At 40.3% G+C, this 22,230-nt stretch overlaps 1 protein-coding gene across 1 annotated transcript; it reads right to left on the bottom strand.

Annotated features, from left to right (window-relative positions):
- Nucleotides 1-1,212: 1,212 nt before the first annotated feature.
- Nucleotides 1,213-19,185, bottom strand: LOC135439640 (uncharacterized). Its single transcript, XM_064698391.1, has 8 exons — nucleotides 19,098-19,185; nucleotides 15,239-15,630; nucleotides 15,097-15,169; nucleotides 4,366-4,907; nucleotides 4,224-4,296; nucleotides 2,340-2,900; nucleotides 2,196-2,268; nucleotides 1,213-2,116 (listed from the first exon to the last, which is right to left on the bottom strand). Exons 1-6 carry the CDS (start codon nucleotides 19,183-19,185, stop codon nucleotides 2,542-2,544), a joined length of 1,527 nt encoding a protein of 508 aa, XP_064554461.1. The 3' UTR covers nucleotides 1,213-2,116; nucleotides 2,196-2,268; nucleotides 2,340-2,541.
- Between the last annotated feature and the right edge of the window lie 3,045 nt (nucleotides 19,186-22,230).

The raw sequence follows: 22,230 nt of genomic DNA, 5'->3' as shown, positions 1-22,230 counted from the left end.
AAGTCTATTTTGGCTTTTAACAACAACACGTTATAATTCAGTTTAATTTATCGAAATGTTTTAGATTGTAAGATAATTTGGCTGTGGCTCAGAAAAGGTTCTTCGCTTCGCCTCGATCAACAACGAAGAAGTGTGTAATAGAAGAAGATATGCATTTTTATAGCAGCTGTGACAAGTGCAAGAGAGGATTGCCAACCTCGTTTACAAAAAACAGCTGTTTCACTAAACTAAGGTTACAACGTCTTCTTATGTTTACATGAATATTTGATTATGCTGATTTGATGCGGCTGCTGTAGAATCCAACAGTAAGGATTAGTCCGTTCTGTGTATGATATACTAAAAACTTTTCACATTACCTCTACGGGGTAATCACCTGCCACTCATGATTGCGGTTTAGGAAGGGAACCTCAATGCAACATTTAAACGCTAGAATGATAGCATTAACGAAATTGTATTTTTAACAAACCTGAAAGGGAGAATCATACTGTCAGGGCAGAATACTTGCTTGATAAAATGGCCCTGAATCAGACGCAGCTACAATTTACAGTGAGTTATACCTGACGGTGTACGTCATTGATACGATAGAACCGCCGGTAAACTCGACAAACTTCAGAAATCAAATCATACTGAACGCGATAAATTGTGACAACCCTTTAAGCAGATCACTGCCGATTATTACTTCCCAAAATGCTGACCAAGTTAAATGAGGTAGTCATGAACGTAAAAGTATACTTGAAAGCAAAGTACAACAGGCATACAAAAAAACAGGAACTTAGCCCTACGACAATCCGCTCATCCACAGGGAAATGTCATTTAGATTCCCCTTACCTGCATCGACTAATTTTCGAAACTTGCTACAGTACAGTGTATAGCCTCACCTCCCATAGGCCTATAGGCATTTTACACACCTCCACAGCCAGTTTTCATTAGGAAATAAAGAATAGAGTACTGTGGGCCCAAACCTCACAAAACATAAGGGTGGTACTAAAAGGAAATAGGAGGCTAGGGAATAAACTTACTCCAATATGTACACATAGGGACATATGTCCTCATTAAAAGAGAAGAGTGGTCAACAAAAGACTCACCTACCGACTATAATCATTTCTTGCTTCCTTTATAGCTTAAGACCTATGATTTTAGGTTCCTCCACCTGATACCCTTCCTACTAGCTACAGTGACACCGTGTGTTACGGATTACTCGCACTCCAATTATTTATCAATTTTGGACGACGATGTACTTGTAAGGGACAATCACTATGTCTCACTCTACGGAATATGCGCAAGTAAGTAGAACTTGAAAATGAAGAACACGTTTCAACAATTTCATGTGCGTAAGGTTTTGGAGGTCCGCTCTAAACGTGCACAATAGGATGGTGACAAGTTCTGACTTCTTGGGCAAGGCCCTAAAGGTTGTCAATCGCACTAAGGCCCAGCTGGTCGATTCAATCAAAACGGAAATCGTTATAAATTCCAGGACACAAGGGTACCTATACTAGTCAAAAGAATTCAAGGGTCATGCTGATCGAAAATCCATTTTCAAATATTTTCAAAATATCTTCAATAATAATTTAATACATTTAAGAATTTAACCCCTACATTAAGAGTTCGCCATCTGTTCTGGTTGCAAACAACACCCTCATTCTAAAACTCTGATAAGATCATCGAGAAATGTAAAAAACAGATATCGGCTCTAGCTCTACCATATCTCCAGCAGATGAGAGAGGAGGACTTACAATTCGTCAAGACGAGGTCTTGTCAGCTTTTATCGCTACTTAAAGGCCGAGGACGGCCGTTCTTAAAGAGGGGAAGTAGTTAACCACCCATTGTAGTGGGCCATCCATAAGGCTTAGATTTAAATCTTCTAATGTATTTTTTAGTATTTGTGTTAAGAACATCTGACAGAATAAATGTCTTGTATTTCCGACTCGCCTTACTTTTAACAGAGTAATTATGCTTTGTTTGATGTTAGGTTCGCTGTGGGCAGCCTGCTTGCTTGGGTATTTGTATATATGCATGTGTAATCTTGAGTAAACATGTATACATGATTCGAATGCTTGCATCGGTAGCTGAGGGTGTATTCTTGTTGGCCACTCCCGACTATGCCCTTGTACTTGTTCTGTCGTTGAATTTTAGCTCAAAAAGTAAACAAGGCAACGCCAGGAAAGCATAAAAAATGATTACACACGTTCGCTTACCTAAGTTATTAGCATTGACGATATTTTCGTTGTTACATTTAGCTGATGTGGTCGCAGTCAAAATTGGTGGATTCTTAAAAAGAAGAATTTTTAGAACACATTACGTTTTTGTCAATACTATAAATCAATGTAAATTGGTGTTACCTGATCGACTTTATCATAATCAGCACTTTCCAAAGAAGAAGAATTGGTTGCTTCTAAAGATGCATTTTGGTAATCAACCGGTACAGTATTATTTGTATTACTTGGGCTTAGCCGTTCCTCAGGTTCTAAAATAGATGTGCTTGTTGGGCTGAGTGGCTTATTATTTGCTTCCTCGAGCAAATTTTTCTTTGGGCTTACAGCATTAATAGATTTCGAAAACTAATTTATTATTTTCACCACTTGGGCTTTTTAGTGATGGTATGATGACGTCCGTTTGCGACTCTTGTATAGATTCAAAGCTATCTAATTGAGGGCTACATTTTGTAATTGACTCTTTTATATTAATGTCGTTTTGCACTGTTTTAATATTGTCCTCGGCTTGCTCATTTATATTAACATTATACTCGGTAATAACATCGTTATCTATTTCAGTTTGAAGTTTTGAAGTTTTATCACCCACAGCTGTTTTTGTATCCTTCTGCCGATCCTGTCGTGCATTTGTATTTTCATTTCCATGGTCTTCTAATATGGGTTGATTTAAGTTATCATGAACACTTATGTCTGAAAAAAATAAAATGGTAAATTGGACTCTAACAACAATATAGAATGGCGTAGTAGAGAAACCCCAACTGAGATACATCCAGCTCCCAGCTCCGAGCTGCTGGAACCCATTTGTTGCGAGTAGAGGCTACATCGCTATGAAATTAACCCTCACTAATGATAGCAAAGTATATGTCGACAGTACACCAGCCATACGTTTGAGTTGCAAATTTTATGTTGGTCTATCATAGGGAGGTGGTTTAAAATACCCTAAACTCACGGCCAAGCTGCTAATACAAATAAAACCAAAGCTTAGAACTGAATTTTATTATGGTATGGTAAGAATAAATCCGTTCTGTTTATGATATACCAAAAAGCTTTCACATGACCACTACGGGGTAAAACGCATTTAAATTTTTAATAATCACCTGCCACTCTTTATTGCGGCGTAGGAAGGGACTTCCAATGCAAAAATTAAATGGAATATAGTTAATCTCCTCTTCGTCACTTAACTGAGGCATATGTTAAACACCTCTACACCTACTTTTCACCATACTTCACAGAAAGAAAAGGTGTTAGTACTAGGAATCAGGAGGCTAAGGAATTAACCCATTTACTTATGTGCCAAAGAAAAGGTGGGAGAACGGTCCTTATTAAATAAGGAGTGTGGACAACTTCCAATAAAATACGCAGGCTCAAAGTCAAATCAAGCCAATCATTCAATAAGATAAGACGGCAGAGCTGAAATCATTGTGTTCGGAACAAATCTTATCATGTTCGCGAACTATTGTTTTGCAACATCAATGGCCACAATATAGTCGTGTCTCTCCTTTATACAGCAGATAAGAGATGAGTACTTAAAATTCGTGAGGACATGGTCGCAAAAACAGACGATTACAACATCTTTACACGCTAGTTGAGGGACAAGGACGGCAAAGGGCTTACCTTAGATCTTCTAATGTATTTTTAGTCTTTGACTAAACTGAGAACTTCGACCAAAACAAAAGTTTTGTATTTACGACCTGCTTTGTTTTGAACAGAGTAATTCTACTTTGTTTGGTCTAAGGTACCCTGTAGGCAGCCTGCGTGCTGGAGTGTGTTGTATATAAATGTATGTTTTTGGATATATATGTATATGTATGTTCGAATAATTGTATCGCCAGCTTAGGTTACATCCTAGTCGGGTACTACCAAATTGTACTTGTTCAGTTGTTGATTTTTGGATTGAGGGTTTAAAAACGTGATTTTATTGTAACATGCAAAAGTTACATACTCGCAGCCAAATAAGACAAAAAGCTATGACAATATGAATAGAGATAAAACTTACTACACAGCTTCGCTTACCTAAGTTTTTGGCATTGACGATATTTCCGTTGTTACATTTAGCTGATGTGGTCGCAGTCAAAATTGGTGGATTCTTTAAAAGAGAATTTTTAGAACACATTACGTTTTTGTCAAAACTATAAATCAATTCAAATTGGTTTACCTGATCGACTTTATCGTAATCAGCACTTTCCCGAGAAGAAGAATTGGTTGCTTCTAACGATGCTTTTTGGTAACCAACCGGTACTGTATTATTTGTATTACTTGGGCTTAGCCGTTCCTCAGGTTCTAAAATAGATGTTCTTGTTGGGCTGAGTGGCTTATTATTTGCTTCCTCGAGCAAATTTTTCTTTGGGCTTACAGCATTAAAAGATTTGGAAACTAATTTATTATTTTCACCAATTGGGCTTTTTAGTGATGGTATGATGACGTCCGTTTGCGACTCTTGTATTGATTCCAAGCTTTCTATTTGACGGCTAAATTTTGTAATAGACTCTTTTATATTAATATTGTCTTGTACTGTTTTAATGTTGTCCTCGGCTTGCTCATTTACATTAACATTATATACGGTAATATCATCAATATCTATTACAGTTTGAAGTTTTGAAGTTTTATCATCCTTCTGCCGATCCTGTCGTCCATTTATATTTTCATCTCCATGGTCATCTAATATGGGTTCATTTAAGTTATCATGAACACTTATGTCTGAAAAAAATAAAATGGTAAATTGGACTCTGAGAACAATATAGACTGGCGTAGTAGAGAATACCCAACTAAGATATATCCAGTTCCCAGCTCCGAGCTGCTGGATCCCATTTGCTGCGAGTAGCGGCTACGTCGTTATGAAATCACCCCTCACTAATGATAGCAAGGTATCTATCGACAGTACAATAGCCATACGGTTGAGTTGCAACTTGCAGGTGGTTTCAATTATCGTAATCCCATTGAAAAACTGCTAATACAAATATTTGAACTTCCTGCTATGCATAAACACGCTTTAAAAAAAACAAAATCATAAAATTTTTAAGATCGTACTGAATTTTATAGCTTTTACATGACCTCTACGGACTAAAACACATTAACAGTTTTACTGATCATCAGTCACTCATGTTTGCGGCTTAGGAAAGGAACCTCAATGTAAAAGTTAAACGCTGGAAAGCTCGTATTGGTAGATCTGTACTAATATCGTTTACAACACAGATGAGGAGAGTAATATTGCTGATACTTTGTCAGGCAGAATATAAACTCGTTTGAAAAAAGTGGTCCCAAATCCGATGAGGCTACACTATATAGTAAATAATACCTGCGCTGGACGCATTTGATTATAAAGAAAGTCGATAAGCTCCTTCAGAAATCCAATCAACTTAGATGGGGGACGTTTTTAATTTTGTGCAGCCAGAAGACCTACCCCTCTGTCAGATTAATTTTTAAAGATCTCCTTGCAATAAAATTAAATCCGATATGACCCCAAAATAACGTAACCGTGATCCACTGTGATTTTTTCGACGACTAACCGACAGTTTGACAACAATAAAAGGAGTTAAATTACGACAACCGAAAATTACAGCGCCAATAAAGATGCTCAAACATACAAGCGAGGTACTCCTGTAAAAAAAAAAAGTAAAAAGGACCTCGGCCCAACGCCAATCTCCTCATTCACAGGAAATGTTACAAAATGAGTTGTCGACCATCATAAAGTTTTTCCTCACCTGTATCGTCGACTCAAAAACGTTGAAAGTGACGCTGCTGAGCATTTTCCCGCAAGCAAGACAATTTTATTGCGACAATGAACTCTTCTCGCTTAATTCAGAGACAATAATGTCTTTGCTGCTGATTAATTTAAACGTAAGCATCACCAACGCAGTACTTCCATATTACAGAAGAGAGAGGCTCCAAAACAACTTTCTAGAAGAAGTGAGATACCTTAAGCCTAAAAAAGCGATCGACAAGACGATTGACCTCATCCGATTGATACTCTCCGTCACTTAGCAAAGGCCCATGGGCGTTTTACATCTACCCCTACATCCAGTTTCCTCTAGGAAATCAAGAATAGATAACAGACAGGTGAAACCTCCCAGAATTTATTTTAGGATCCTCCAATTCATACCCTTCCTACCGGCTAAAGTGACAGCGCTTGTGACGGATAACTCACACTTTGACTATTTATCGATCTTGAACAGTGAGGAACTTGTATAGGACGGACATACTGATTACTCTTAAATGAAGGACACAATCCACAATCCCAGATGCGTGAGATTTTGGAGTACCGGATATATACAAAATCAATTGTCCGCTATAACTATAAAATCAATAGTATAATACATTTTATTATTGAGTAGCCTAGATTTAAAAACCTTATTACAAAGTTTACTATCTTCACGGTTCCGACAACAAGCCAAGCCAAGTGAAAATAGATACTGGCAGATACCGGCGAGCGGAAAATCACAACATTATCGTTGGTTGACGGAGGGTTCATAATTTTCAATGAACGGTCAGCAACAAAAAGCTTTGCCGGCAGAGCTGAAATCAGCGTGGTCTGAACGAATCTCACTCATAACATTCAATTGATTGTCAACCTTAACAGCATTAAAAGCCGGCTGCTAAATATCAATGGCCACAATATGATGCTTAGTCTCCCCTATCTCCAGCAGTCGTGAGAGGAGTACATTAAATTCGTCAGGACGAGGTCATAGCCAGCGGGCTTAGCTAAAAGAAAGCATTTAATGTATTTTTGGTCTTTGAGTCTTGATTAGATGGAACACATCGAGCGGATATAATCTTGCGATAACCGACTCGCTAACTCTTAACAGAGCAATTATACTTTTTTTTTACAAGCATAATGTGTGGCGTAAGGTCCGCTGTAAGCAGCCTGCGTGATTGCGTGTATGTATATTCATATATCTTGAGTATAAATTTATATACTAGCGGGTGTAACCCGGCGTTGCCCGTGGCACGTATAAAATAAATTTTATCAAAAAGCTTTAAAAATGATTTTGACACTGATCGGACGGTAAACAAACAACTATCAAACAAACGTTTTCCGCCAATTTACCACTTTTGCGGATGGAATTTTCCAATTCGCTGAAACACGTATTCCTTGAGTTCCTAAGTTTGAAGCTAATCGGATAAAACCTCAGACTTCACCAAAAAAATATTTTTATTGCATTTTTCACCGTGAAAGCTTTGATTTTACCAAAAATGTTAAACACGTCTCAAATGATTTTTTATGTAGATCCATGGTAACGAATTTAAGGGCGAAACACCACCCACCAAATCATTGACCCCAATTTCCACAAAAGAGGGATGGATTTCCTAAAAAGTGCGAAATACCCCTTGGATGAATTTTTTATAAAGAGCTTTGAAAATGTTTTTGTAGCCAATCAGATGGTAATCAAAAAAAACTATTGATATAAACATTTTCCGCCAATTTACCACTATTGCGGTTGGATTTCGCCAAATCGCTGAAACACTTTTCCTTATGTTTTTATGAAGAGCTTTGAAAATAGGTTTGAAGCAAATCGCATTTGAATCACATTTCTACCGGAGAAGTTTGGACTCTGCGAAAAGTACGAAACACGTTTGAAAATATTTTTCATAGAAATTAATTTGAAATTAATTTGAATCATCATCAATCATTGACCCCCATTTTCACCAAGGAGGAATGCATTTTTCGAAACACTGCTCTAATGAATTTTAACAAAGATCTTTGAAAATGAGTTTGAGGCCGATCGGATAGTAAACAAAAATTTTGCATACAAACGATTTTCGCGACTTGTCCCTTCACCACATAAGGCGACTACAGTGAAAATTCAGCTTCCTATCTTTTACGGCTTAGGCTGTGCGTTGATCAGCAATCAGTCAGTAAATAAGACTGACAGGACAAATAGTTTTATATATAGAGCTGTATAAGAGGAGGCTCTAATAATTTATGGGTTACTCAAGGTATATCTTAGTCGACCCTCTTGACTTGACCGCATTCCTGGTTAATGTCATTATTTTTGTGACTTGAACCCTACTTGCTCTTATGAAGCTTCGATTTATCCCGAATCCGGGCGAGTTCTGAGGTCTCTGGCTGATCGCGTAGCTCTCTCCTGTTGACAAGATACACACGGATTCCGTTTGGTAAGCACGGCTATGCCCAGAAAACGCACTTATCTTTGAACAGGATACACCAACGTTAGTGTTAACGCTATAATGTGCCCAGCAGATCTTCACTGGCTTGAGCACAGAATGACTCAGGGTTGCAGCCGTTGGTCCTGGCATCCGTCGTAGCTTGGAAATGCCCTGTAAGGCGTCTAGGCTGTTCTTCGGGTTCCGATTATAAATATTTTTTCTGATCTAACGCCCATTATCCTCTTTCCTTATTCGGCGCCGTGTTTTGTTTAGGTGCGTATTTTTCCATGCGGTAAATAATTTGCATTTATTCATAGGTTTTTTCTAATTTTTTTTTTGTAATAATTTGTATACCCGGTAGCGTTGTTGGTTGACCCATACTATGCATAATCCCTGGCATCTGAAATCGTCTGTAGCGGCATCTCCTCCTGCCTTAGCTCATAGCGCCATTGTTTTGGGGGCTGTTGCTCCTGTGGTTGGGTTGCCTGCTTCTGTGCCTGTTGCTGCTGTTGAGCCTGCTGCTGTACCTTTTGCCGCAGCAGCTCCAGATGCTTTGACAAGTAGCTGCTCTTGTCTTCCGGCTTTTCGAAGTCCCGTCTCCTGCTGTGCTTTCCGGCTATCTCTTCTTGCGGTACATCTTCAAATTATCTTCTGACCAGCGTGCTAGGATCCACCGGGTGGGTCCCACAAACTACGGGCTCCTATGATTGTCTCTGCTTGTGACTTCAAAAGGCTTTTATAGCATGTAGTGCCACTGCTAGAGCTGGAAAACAATCGATTGGATTATCGATTATATCGATGTATTTGGTGTTTTGGGAACTATCGAAGATTTTTTGGAGCTATCGATGTTTTCCCAGCTCTAACACGTTTTGAGCTAAATAAAGCGACAAGTAAAATAATTTTAAATAGAATAATTTTTTTATTTTGGCCTTCTCTTGGAAAATAAAATATCGCAAAAATTGGAATCATCACGGTCGGATGCTATTATTGGTTAAGAAAAACCAAACGAGCTGGAAGACCCAAATTCACCTGTTTATTGAATGGTAATATAGTTCAATAATTGTTAATGCAAGCTAAAAGTTTTTAACCCAAAAATGTCCTGTTTTTTTTTTCAAATAAATAGCGAGAGCCTACAACCTTTCTACAATTTATTTTGCATTCCGGCGACGTGCACCGAAAGAGACTATTTAACAAAGCCGGTCAAATAATTTCAGATCGCAAAAACATAAAGGAATTTTAATCTTAGCCTGATCTCACAAAAATTGTGTAGGAAATGTTACTTATTTTTAGAGAAAATAATAAATTTTTTTCTTGTTAATATAACAAATGTCTTCTAATTATTTTCTTTTTGAAAAGATTGATACTATCGAATTTTTGCTTAAAAACAATCGAAAACATCGATGGTCTCAGATATCGATGTTTTTCCAGCTCTAGCCACTGCGTCGCTGCAGTAGACGTCGATTTTTTCTTTTTTCTCTTTCCTCAGTTCGTCTCTATCTTTTAATTTGTGAGTGTCTGTTCTTCGTATCTTTGCGATTATTGTTAACGGCTCTCTTTACGTTGCATTGCTTGTGTATGTTTTCGCCTATACATTGTTTTTACCCATTTTGGGCATCGTTCATATTAAGCTTGCTTGTAGCTTATGCCTAGCCACAATCAAATATAAAATATTTTGCTTGATATAATAATATATTAATATATATTTTTTTCTGAAACGAGAATAACAAAATTTTATTATCAAGCGTTTGAATCGGCCGCCCTAATGCGTTTATTTCCTCCTTTTCTTAGTCGGCAGACGACTAGCGATATGAAGATGCCTATTTGCAACGGCCCCTACCCACACCTCGTCTACAACAGGCGGTCTCCACTACCGGCGCCGCAAGTTATAGTGTCGTACCAGATCCTTAGCCGCCTTAATGCCGTATCACCTGGAAGATTACCGTTAATTTCTGAAAACCCTCCTGCACTTTGCGTTTCTTGCCCTGTTCCGAAGCCTTGGTTTGTTTCCCAGCGTTATAAAGGCAGCACTTTATTTTATTGAAGCTGATACGGTGGTCCAGGTTGCGTTATTTATCCTCGGCGTACTGTGCTATCTTTGTCTTTACCGTCTGATTTGGGGCGAAAATGGCGCAGTGAACTAGTGTTTAACGCCGAACTCCTACAAAAAGGCCCTGAGTGGTGCACTTGTGAACTGCCCCCATTATCCGTTATAAGTACTTTTTGGTGATGCAAATCCGTCGCGTTGCCATGCGTAGATCTCGTAAGAAATCTACAAGACCCTCGGTTCCTCCAGAATTTACATCAGCATCTCCGAGGCAGTTTGTAGTTTGTTCTGTATATATTGCTCGCAGCTTTCGCAGCGATTTACGTATGCACCCACATCCCGGTAGAGCGCTTGGCAATAATAGCGTGCTGCCAGCGCCATTGTTTTGCGGCTTTCCGTATGCATCGCAGTGGCTGCATCGTGCTTCGCCTACATTACTTGTTGTGCTTCCACATTCTCGCGACACGTTGGATAGGGAATGTGCCTATACAAATTTCCACCTTACCTCGTAGTCGAGAAACTTTAAGAGAGTTTTCTGGAGCTTTTCCCACATTTATGGTGTCAATGGACAGGTCTCTGATTTGATGGTTCCCTTGATAGTGTATCTGCTACGACGATGAGGTCCATTACCTCAATATTGTATTGCGTCAGTCACAATTTATCTGTCTTTTCCTGACCACAATAATCCGCCTACTGGGTGCACTGTTCGATGGCTGAACGCAGCCCATCTCTAGCAGGGGATCGACCTGTTTAGGCCTCTAATCGTGCATCGCAATCTTATGCTCCATAATCGATGATGTGCTTATTATAACGCCGACAAGTGATTCCTTGTGTTCTGCGTTGGCTGTGTCCTTGGTGCGGGTAGCAGTCTGGGGTTTTCTACCGTGCCGTGGCTATACGGTACTTTATGCTTGGGAGCTCTGAAGTCGTTCATTTACATAAAGCAAGGCCAGTCGGGTCAGCTCTGCTGGTGTAGCTGTTTTCGCTGTTGGTTTTTGCTGGATGCATTATATGAGCGAGACAGACTACTTTAGTTGTTACCACGCACCTGCTTTGTCCGTTTTGTTGTGTGAAACTATGTGGCTTTATCATAACTGCCCAACATGTTAAAGTTAAACACTCACAACCAAAAGTATAAAAAGTAAGAGTGCTCTACTCTGGAGGGGCCGAGTAGTTTATCCCGAACCTTCTTTTTTCCAACAGCAAACGCAGGTAGTGCTATGCGCTTGTTTCCCCAAGCTTTACATTTTTAATACGTAATTGTTTAATAGATAAAGGGATATACAAGCGTTGTTGAGCCTACAACTACTAATCTCAACCAATCAAACTATTTCTCACGTTCCATACCTCACAGCCATGCCACGAATTTAATTTATATGAATAAATTGAAGTAAACAAGTTGGAGCGTTCTTGTCGCGGATGCCCGACTAGGGGTACCCTAAACCTTTTAAATCTTTGCTTTAGCATAAAAAATAAAATTATTAAAAAAGAATTTCCCCCTTGCGAAGTCAAAGTCGCAAATACCTTTAACCACCACCGCCGTAACGATAATTTTGATTAAACGTAAAAATGCAATACAATACAACCACTTGTACTGGGCGGACATTAGCGGAACCTACGTGACAATTTCAAGTCTGAAAGTTTTATAGGTTCTGAGATAGAATAGAATATAGAATATTTGTGTATTCCCAATTGTATTATCAATTGCATTAATTGTGGCTTAAATTAGAAAATTAGATTTCGTTATCGATTTTTATCAATTACTTGGAAACGGGTTAAGTTATCGAATATAGGACCTACAGCTAAAATTTCAAGTCTCTTGCTCTTATTGGTTCTGAGATCCTTGTGTTAATACATACGGACGGACGGACAGAGAGACGGAAGGACAGACGGACGGACAGACAGACGGACATGGCTAGATCGAATCGGCTGTTGATGCTGATCAAGAATATACACACTTTATGGGGTCGGAGAAGCTTGCTTCTGCCTGTTACATACATTTGCACAAATACATTATATCCCTTTTACCCATTTTTAATGGGTTCAGGGTATAAAAACATGACGATGTAAGAGGTTCAGGTCGGGAATTCCCGACTAGGGGATACCCTGAATAACAACATATAAACACAGCACAGAATACAATACAATTGTAATTGCAATGCTGTTGATAGAATGCAATAAAGACGCACAAGAATGTGTGTGTACATATATACATAAATTCTTGCAATTTACACTAACACTTGTCAATTTAACTTCTGTGTTTCTTAACCGAACTTGATGACATTTTTAACAGTAATTCTTATTGTGCTAAGGAATATTCATATGTTGTCAAAAATCCAAAAGCATTAAAATTGTGGCTTAAATTGATGCGTAGTTCGGCGAAGGGGTGGTAATAGCTATTAAATAAAAGATACTTGATATATCTATACTATACAAATAGCTACATGTTACATTTGATGACTCTAGCTCTTACAACTTACGAGATTTGCTCAAAAAAACGGTTTTTATCTTGTGCTTGGAAACGTGAAAATTATAGATTATCAGATAAAACACGTCTAGGAATACGTACGTTTCAAATTTCTTAGATCCTTGCGTTCATACATGCAGACAGACAGGCGGGCGGACAGACGGATGGAGAGACGGACGGAGAGACGGACGGACAGACAAACGGACATGTGTAGATCGACTCGGCTATTGATGCTGATCAAGAATATATATACTTATGGGGTCGGAGATGCTTTCTTTTGCATGTTACATACATTTGTACAAATTCCCATTCTTTATGGGTTCAGGGAATAACAAAACCTATAACTTCTGACATTACAACAGGACAAACATGACCTGTAATAGATTTGCCGCCTGTCAGGATCTCGCTTTAAAGAAACGCGCTTAGACATTCCAGACGCAATCTTATTTCCAACGCCTAGGGGGGAGCTGTGCGATTAAGAACAAAATATAAGGGACGAAATAAAAGAACATAAATAAAATTATTTAAAATTTTCAGACCAAAATAAGATATGGCCGCTATCGGTCATGTATGAAAAAGTTTTACTATACTTCTTACATATGCGCCAAAGTTTATCAACATCAACCAAAATTAGATCTACAAGGGTATTAAATCTTCGGCATGCCAAAAGAGAAGTTATTACTTGTGTGCTTTCAATATTTCAAGAAACACTTGTGCTCTTTGGGAAAAATTCAAAGATTCTGTTGATGAACGTTTTCTGAACTTAAATAATCAAGCTATGTTATTAAATAAAACATTACTAGGAATTGAAATCTTTTACTTGTTTATAAGCTTATATACCGATATATTATATACTCGGACATATCGAGGACGAATTCAGACACTCCAAAAATTGGCTTTGCGTCGAATGACCGGTGCTGACTGGTACGTCAGAAATTCTACCTTGCACACAGACTTCAAAATAGACGGCCAAGCCGGAGCATTCGCCAACCGGTAAACGAACGCTTGCAGCGACACTGCAACCGGGTAGCAAGAGACCTTGCTGGGAGAAGTGTAGTCAGGAGGCTCAAGAGAAGATCGTTCATGGAGCTCCTTCAACAACGACATAGGAGACATAGGAGCCCCAGAGTCTCCCGACTATCTACGGGACGATGCAGCCTTATTCAAATAAGCTACCTTTGGCGTCTGTCCACGATAAAGACTGAGGACCCAAGTAGGCTTCGCGAAATATCACCTAACCCAACCGTGTTGTAATAAAAATGTATGCTATTTTTAATCCAATACAATATACATTTATAACAAAAATAAAATAAAATTAAAAAAAAGTATCCCCTGATAATATTCTACCAACACAAAATGCAGCTCGCGTTACGCGCTCGTTTTCGTAAGCATTTAAAAACAGTTTCTCCCCGTACCGGACTCGAATTCACAACCTTTAAGCCTTTTTACCAATTTTTAAAGGGTTTGGGATATACCTCTTTGGATAGCAGACAATAAACAACTGCCGACACAAACAGTTACAGATATAAAGAATTTTACACAACATTGTGCTTAAATTTATTAATTAAAGGACTCACGGGACATTAAAGAAACATAGTTAGATCAATCAGACCCAACAATTTAAATGACGATTTGGACAGGGCGGTACATAAATGGAGATATGAATACCTACAAAAATAATAACTACGATTGCTCAAGTCGGGAACCTCGGATTAGAGGATATCCTGAACCTTCTTCTACCAACACCAAACGAAGGTAAAAAAACTAAAAATGAGAAAATATGGGCAGCTTTGGCACCCCGAAGCTCGCAAATGCTGTTTGATAAGCAATATCTTGGAAAATAGAATATTTTGTCATTTCAAAACTGCAATGGCACATATAAATGCATAGTTTGGTCTAGATGTTTAGAAAAATAATTTTCGACCGAATTTAATTTCCGAATTTAATTTCCGACCGATCTTTCCTATGGCATCTACATGATATAGTAGTCCGATCCGGCCGGTTCCGATACTGCCTGCAACAGAAAGTAAACCCACGATAACTTTAAAACTGAGGGACAAATTCAAATAAAACAGACAGACGGGCCACGGACATGGCTATATCAACACGTTTGTTAACGCTGATCTATAGAAAATATATATTTTTTACCGTGTCGGAGTCCTTCAATGCGTTACACATATCGTAACACAATTAAATTACCCCACCTTAACGGTATAAAAAGCAATATCTACATTTGTAGAGATCAGAAAATATTAAACATATTCGTTTACCTAATTTATTGACTTTGGCGTTTATCTCGTTGTTTGATTTAGCTGATGTGGTTGCAGTCAAATGTGGAGTATTCTTAAAAAGAAAATTTTTAGAATATTTAACGATTTCGACAAAACTATAAATAAATTTAAATTGGTTTACCTGGTCGACAAAATTATAATTAGCACATTCCGAAGAAGGAGCACTGGTTGTTTCTATAGATGTCTTCTGGTAGCAAACCGGTACTCTATTATTTGTATTATTTGCGCTTAGTTGTTTCTCAGTATCTATTTGAGGGCTACATTTTATCAGAGATTCTTTTGTATTAATTTTGTCTTGTGCTATTAAAATATTGCCCTCGGTTTGATCATTTACATTAAAATTATACTCTGTGATATCATCGTTTACTGTTTCAGTTTGAAGTACTGAAGTCTTATCCCCCGCAATTGTTTTTGTATGCTTCTGTCGATCCTTTTGCTCATACACTCCATTTGTATTTTGATCTCCATGGTTTTCTAATAGGGGTTCATTTAAGTTATCATGAACACTTATGCCTGAAAAAAAATAAAATGGTAAATTGGACTCTAAGAACATTAAAAGTGGCCAAGTAAAGAATACCCAACTAAAAGCCTAGTTCCACTGTCAACATTTCTTAAATTTTTTGCGAATGTAACATTTTTTTCCAATGTTAAATATGTGGCCTGTACGTTTTCCTATAAGAATCACATTTTTCACAGTTGTAAAAAATGTTACATTTGCAAAAAATGTTGGCATTCGCCCTGAATAATTCGTCTTTTTTGCGATGATTTATCGAATTTCGTATCAATGTTATGAAAAATTTTAAAGTATCAATTCCACAAACAGCTGATATAGCAACGAAGGTAAGCGGTAACATTAAATAATATTTTTAAAATTCATTAATTTTTAACATAAAAAGATGACCAAATCCCGAAACGAGTCCATAAATGGGAGGAAAACTTTGCGGCGCTTAAGTAAAACAAATCAAACCGATCAGCCGTTTATTTAAAGAAGATGTTCTTTCGCCAGTCACATGTTACCGATAACGGACACTTGCCAATGGAACCGCAAAATATAAAGTTTGTAAATTTAGTTACAAATTTGTACAACATTTATTTCTTAGTATGGTTGTGGAGTCTTAGGCGGTGGCAAGGTTTAAATTTGATAATAGCAATAAATCAAATGAATATAGCAATTGGAACTACCTACCAATTTCAGCTGCGAATATACGAATATTTTCTAGCAAAAAAAGATCTACTTCTAAAAATGTTATCAAGATATAAGAAATACAAAAGTTAATAAAGAAAACGTGTGCTTATATTGATATTCACAAGCCACGTGTTTGTGGTAACTAGCGCAAATTGAAAGAATCTATCTACACACATTCATGCTTGTCTTTATTGAACTCTACAAACAGCATTACAATTAAGATTGTCTTGTATTCTATGCTGTGTTTATGTTTTCCCATTTTAATTCGTCAACTATAAATTGTTGGTGTGGCTGTTGAGTATAGTCGGCGGCAAGTAGTTCGGTTGGTTATGAGTTCGAGTCTTTTGCTTGGAAATCGTGCAAGTTATCGATTATCGGGAACAAACTTGTTTTGTACGCGCACTAGGATGACCTTCTAAATTGTAGGACTCTAGCTCTTATAGATTCAGAGATCCTTGCGTCCATACAGACGGACATAGCTGGATCGACTCGGCTATTGATGCTGAGCAATCTTAAAGGTAAAAGCTATAACGCTCAAACAGTATTGATAATCATTCTTACCAACGAACTATCAACGTACAGCCCACGTCATTTGAGCTGAGAATGGAGGAGCACGCTTAGACGGGGGTTTGGGAAATTTTACTAGCAAGTGTGGAAAAATCAAGAAAATCGGATGTAGATATCTTTTACGCTTACCATCCGATAGACATTTGAGCTGTGTTGAGTTTCCAATAATTTGGCCTTTCACAACAACAAGTCATAATGAGTTTAATCGACGAAATATATTAACTTTTACAAGTTATTCGGCTGTGGCTGTAAACAATTTCCTTTTTCCGTAAGCTAAAATAAGAATATCAGTCTTACCAGGGCCAGCTAATTACAAGACATTTGTAAATTTGCTAGGACGGAGGGCAGGGAAATGTTTCAAACGGGTTATGCTAAACTAGTTTATAGGGTATGTCGTCGTGTCCATTCACGATTCGTTCGAGATTACCTTCGAGGCTCAGTGGCTGTCCACGGTGTCGCTGCTCTATAGTTAGTAGGACACACATTTACTCCACGTATGGTCACTACTGGCCAAATCGTGGCACGCATCTAGCACAGCCGAGTCTGCCTTCAGCGCTCTAAGGATATCGCAGGAGTTATCTGCCTTAGGCTAAATACTGGGGTTGGTCTCACGGCGACGGGACTGGGCCTCGTACAACTAGACACCATACTTTAGGTTTGAGAGAGGGTAATGTTGAACGCCGGGCTGTCCGATGTGCGAATTTTGTATCAATGAGTAATAAAAAAGTCAGCCAACTCCATTATCATTATTAACTTTATTCACATTTGGGATTCACTATGATTAATACACACTACTCTACACTCTTCGCCTTGGAGCTAATGTTGCGCTCTCGAAGACAGTGTAGAGCAACCGATCAGCGACGCACGGTTGTAGCGGCGGCCGGCGTTACATTCAAACTTAAGTTATGACTTCAACATAGCTCCTTGCTTTTAATAAACTTCAATAATTCGGTTCCTTGCCTATCCTTTTCTTATTACAAATACAATATATTTAACAATGCTTATAAAATAAAACCATGCTAATGTTCTGTGGGGCGGCTACCCCAGTACTCGCCTCACATCCCCACCTTACTTCGTCGACGATACCGTCACTTCCCCGGCGGCGTTTATGGCGAGTAAGTTAAATTAAGTTAAGAGTATTCGCTAACTATTCCATTACATGTGATATTACCTGTCCTAGCAGTGCAGCTGACAATGTATAAAGTCGGGTTTTTCTTAATCTTAACTTATTCTCCAGCTATTCAATTAAATCTTCTCCACGTGCTCTTCTTTGATATCTATCGGGTCCTGCTCCTCTCCGACGCCGGTCATTTCATGGAAGAAAGGCTTGAGCTGCGAAATATTCGCCGCCCTCTTCTTTCATTCGCCTGGCTTCGCGAAACACACAATGTCAGTGGCGTTGGACAGTTTTTGCTGCCGTAACAGGACCATCGAATTCAACAAAGGTCGCCACTCTCGTCTCCGCATGTTGTAGTCCCTGCATTGGTCCTTTGAAGCTGTAGATTGCTGTGGACGATATTAAAGATTTCCTTCAACCTATCCGCCTTTGTCCTGGGATCGACCGCACTAGTTAGGGACCCCGGAGTAAAGTGTTCATACAGAGCAGTGGTGCTCTATACGGTGCTGTTAGTCCTCTCTGTGCGATTCTCTTGGGTACAGTATGGGGCGGTGTACTGCCTTCTACACCCAGGAACTCCGGAAAAGACTTGGAGTTTACGAGTTGTAAACTGGTTCCTACACGAACTTTTTGGGCACCCCAACCGTGCTCAGTATCCTTTCTCGAAACGCCGCATGCAAGTGCGCCACCTTAGCCCTCCTTAGTGGGTTCAATTCCACCCACTTCGAGAAAGCATCATGGAGCACTAGCAACATCGTGTTGCCATGTTTCGACCGCGGAAAGGGTCCGACGAAGTCAGCGCAGAGTGGTGCCATCGGCTCTGCTACCTGTCTCGTTAACATGCGAATGGCCGGCTCAGTTGTTCGCTTTTGAACTTCTGGCAGACTTCGCAGCACTTCACACACTTGGCGGCGTCGCGGAACATACCCGTCCAGTAGTACCTCTGGGCTAATGTCAATACAGTTGCCCATTTTCTTTCATATAGTCGGAAAAATTGGGCGGCTATTTGGCGATCTTGGCACGCATACTCGCTCGGCCACCACCGCCTACTGACAGGTCTCTAGAGGATGCCTTGATAGTGCAGTAGCCACGACGTTGAGCTTCCCTCACCGGTAGAGGATATCACACTAGAATTTTTGCAGTTTTCAATGCCCACCACGCTATCGTCCCCGAAGGGCTCTCGATCGAATTGAGCCATTTAAGTGCCAGGTGATTCGTTATCAAGTCGAAACGGTACCGCTTTAGGTAGCAAAGGAGCTTTCTGATCGACCAAACGATCGCAAAGCACTCCTTCTCGGTGGCGGAGTAGTTTACCTCAGCTTTCAACAAATTTCGACTCGCGCATGCTATCACCCGCTCCTGTCCCGCTATCGTCTGCATCAGCACTGAACTGAGGCCTTCAATTGACGCAATGCCTCCTCCTGTTCCTCACCCTATGACCATATCCGGCCCTTTCTTCAGGAGCGCCTCCAGCGCCTGTATCTGAGTCGCGAAGTTGGGCACGAAACGTCTGTACCAGTAACCCATCCCGAGCTCTTGCAGCAACTCCTTACAATAAGTCGGGGCCCTTAGGTAACGTATCGCGTCCACCCTCTCCGGATCCCTCCGTATCCCCTACTCGCTAGCCACATATGCAAGATAGACCAACCTCTCCTTGAAGAAACTGCATTTCCCTTAACCAGCGGAATACACGCTAAATGTAGTCAAAATGGCATCACCCGCCATTGGAACAAATCTCTTCCTGGCACCGTGAATGCCGTGAATTCCCTACTATCGCCTGCCATTGTATCTGCCGCAACCCGTGCTTTACTTCTAGGGTAGAAATGAATCGGGCGTGACGCAACCGCTCATGGATGTGAACTATCCGAGGGACAGGGTAAGAATCCGGAATGGAGTGCGCATTGAGTTGTCAGTAGTCGATGAACATGCGTCGAGTGGCCTAGATTCCACCACTCTGGCAGCCGCTCCCGATTTACTGCGTCTGGGTGGATTCTAGCCATCGGGCCTGCTTCCTCCGCTTTCTGGCACATTTCCGCCATGCCACCTCCTTGATCAGCGTAGAGCTCTTGCTGCAGCACTACCCGTAGCCTTTTGGGATCCTCGTGGGCTCGGTCCGATTCCGAGTAAGGCCCTGCCGACAGGTCCATACTTTTCCAGTTCGGCTTTGCCGCAACGCAAGAAATCCATCCCTAGAATGACGTGGTCCGGCATGGAGGCCATGATAAGTATCGACATGCTAATCACTTTCCCAGCTAAGCCGACGTCTAAGCACAAGACCTTCTCTACCATCCCTGCGCTCTCCCTTGAATCGCCCACTTGCGCACGCGATCTTCCCTGCGAGTGACTCTGGTGTCGATTGTTGCAGGCATTGTCCGCCCGCCAATCCTCACGGCGTCGACCCGATTCTGGCCTGGGCGATGCCGTTGCCCGTTTCTCGCTTCCGAGTGACGTCAAGAATCCTGGCTACTCCTGCGTTGGGACACTCCCTGGCGAAGTGCCCCTCCTGTGCACACCTGTGACATGCCCGTCACGGATCGAACCCTGTCAGAACGACCTCCGCATGGGCCATGGCTGGCGAGACGGGGATCCTTCCGCCCGTAACTGCCACTCGAATTTGAACGTCTCGTACTCCATAGCCATTTGCGTTAGCTGGTACACAGTAGAGAAATCCTGCCCTCAGCTCTATCAGGTACTCGTTGAATTATTCGCCCTCGCGCTGCCGGCGGCACCGGAGCCTCTTGAAACAGCGCGGTGGCAAGAATAACTCGAAGAAGCCCCTCTTATACATTGACCATGACACATCCCTCAGCCCACTACTTAGGAACCAACGAGTGGCCCTGTCGCAGAACACCTCGCAGATTGCCCTAGGCATGCGATCGAGGGAGATACCATACGTGATGGCCCGCTTCTCGAGGTCCTCCAGGAACCAAAGGGGGTAGGATCGGCCATCATATCTCATGCCTCATTACCGGGCTTGTTTCGGTATGTTTGAAAGTAGCTTAGCATTCGACTGAGGATACGGCCTGGGAGCATAAGCGGGGATCCCACTTATCTCGGTGTCTATCGCTGTTGTTCGTTGGGCACCCGTGACAGTTAACCTAGAGGTCGGAATTTGTGAATTGGGCGCTCCTCAGGTCTGGTTCGGATTACTTACGCAGCCGTGGGCGAACGTCGGGTGGGCTGCTCAAGGACGGTGGCTCTAACGTTTTGGTATACTGTGCCTCCAACTCGGCAAGCCGATCCCAAGATTCAGGGAAATGGCTGCCGTCCTGCACGTGGATCGATATCCGCTTACGGAGCTCTTCCACGAGGCCCCATTTTCGGTTTCCTTACTTGTTTGATTTCTGCTTCTCTGAATTCGGCGTTGTATTCTCTTCTCCTTCTCTGATTCTGTTGATTTATTTGGTCACTCTTTTTTCGGTTTTGCCTTCATCTTCTTTCCCCGGATATTTTTTTTCATAAAATTTTTTTTAAACAAAATATTGGTTTGGTTGCGAATTTGGGTGGGTTGGTTCTTAAAACAACAACAACAAAATGGAGAAAAAAATCGGACCCCCGTCACAGTTTCATAGGTTGATCACTCTTGTCACCTGTTGTCACTTCGCCGTTTCCTCTTTTGATATTGATATTATTATTATAATTAACTATTTTTATTATTTTCTCTTTATTATCACTTGTTTATTCTCGTTTTTATTTATAATTTGTTAACTTATATGTTTATTCAGTATTCCTTATTCCTTTTCACTAAACCCACAAAAACCTTCTGACAATAAGAACACATAAAACTGTTTATTTAACTGGAGAACTGTGAGCGCATACAACGCACACAGACAAGCAACGAATTGTGCAGCTGCGGATGTACAAGCGTAACCATATAAGCTGAGCCGGTGAATGAGCGCACAAAAGGGAGAGCGTGAAAGTCAACTAGCGCCGTCTATGATATGCGAATTTTGGTACTTGTAAATTTTTTTAGCACACATAGGCCTAATTATTTTAAAACAAAATAATTGTTGTTGCATTTGACTAATAGCAATTCCAGATTTATGTATGTTAAATCTCGCCGGGGCCTTCTAATGTTGCGTGCCAATGTTTTTTGAAACTGTTTTAAGAACTATTTCTAAGAATTAAGAATATACGAACTTTCACAACAACACACTTTAATGAGTTTATTGGACGTAATTTATTTTGATTTTAAACAAGTTATTTGGCTGTGGCTTATAACAATTTCTTTGCTTGGCCTTAA

The sequence above is a fragment of the Drosophila montana genome, unplaced genomic scaffold, assembly GCF_035044405.1.
Source record: "Drosophila montana isolate Dmon_TW-CO22-7 unplaced genomic scaffold, ASM3504440v1 contig_603_1, whole genome shotgun sequence".
NCBI classification, from domain to species: domain Eukaryota; kingdom Metazoa; phylum Arthropoda; class Insecta; order Diptera; family Drosophilidae; genus Drosophila; species Drosophila montana.
The sequence above is the reverse complement of the archived record's forward strand: the minus strand, read 5'-3'. Positions and strand labels throughout refer to the sequence as shown.

Excerpts from the sequence above, each read along its gene's own strand:
- LOC135439640 (XM_064698391.1), bottom strand. The coding sequence starts at position 19,185 with ATGGCTCAATTCGATCGAGAGCCCTTCGGGGACGATAGCGTGGTGGGC. Across the intron at positions 15,631-19,097 it reads TAGTGTGATATCCTCTACCG|GCATAAGTGTTCATGATAAC; the intron begins GTGAGGGAAGCT and ends ATTTTTTTTCAG. Across the intron at positions 15,170-15,238 it reads ATTATAATTTTGTCGACCAG|AATACTCCACATTTGACTGC; the intron begins GTAAACCAATTT and ends TTTCTTTTTAAG.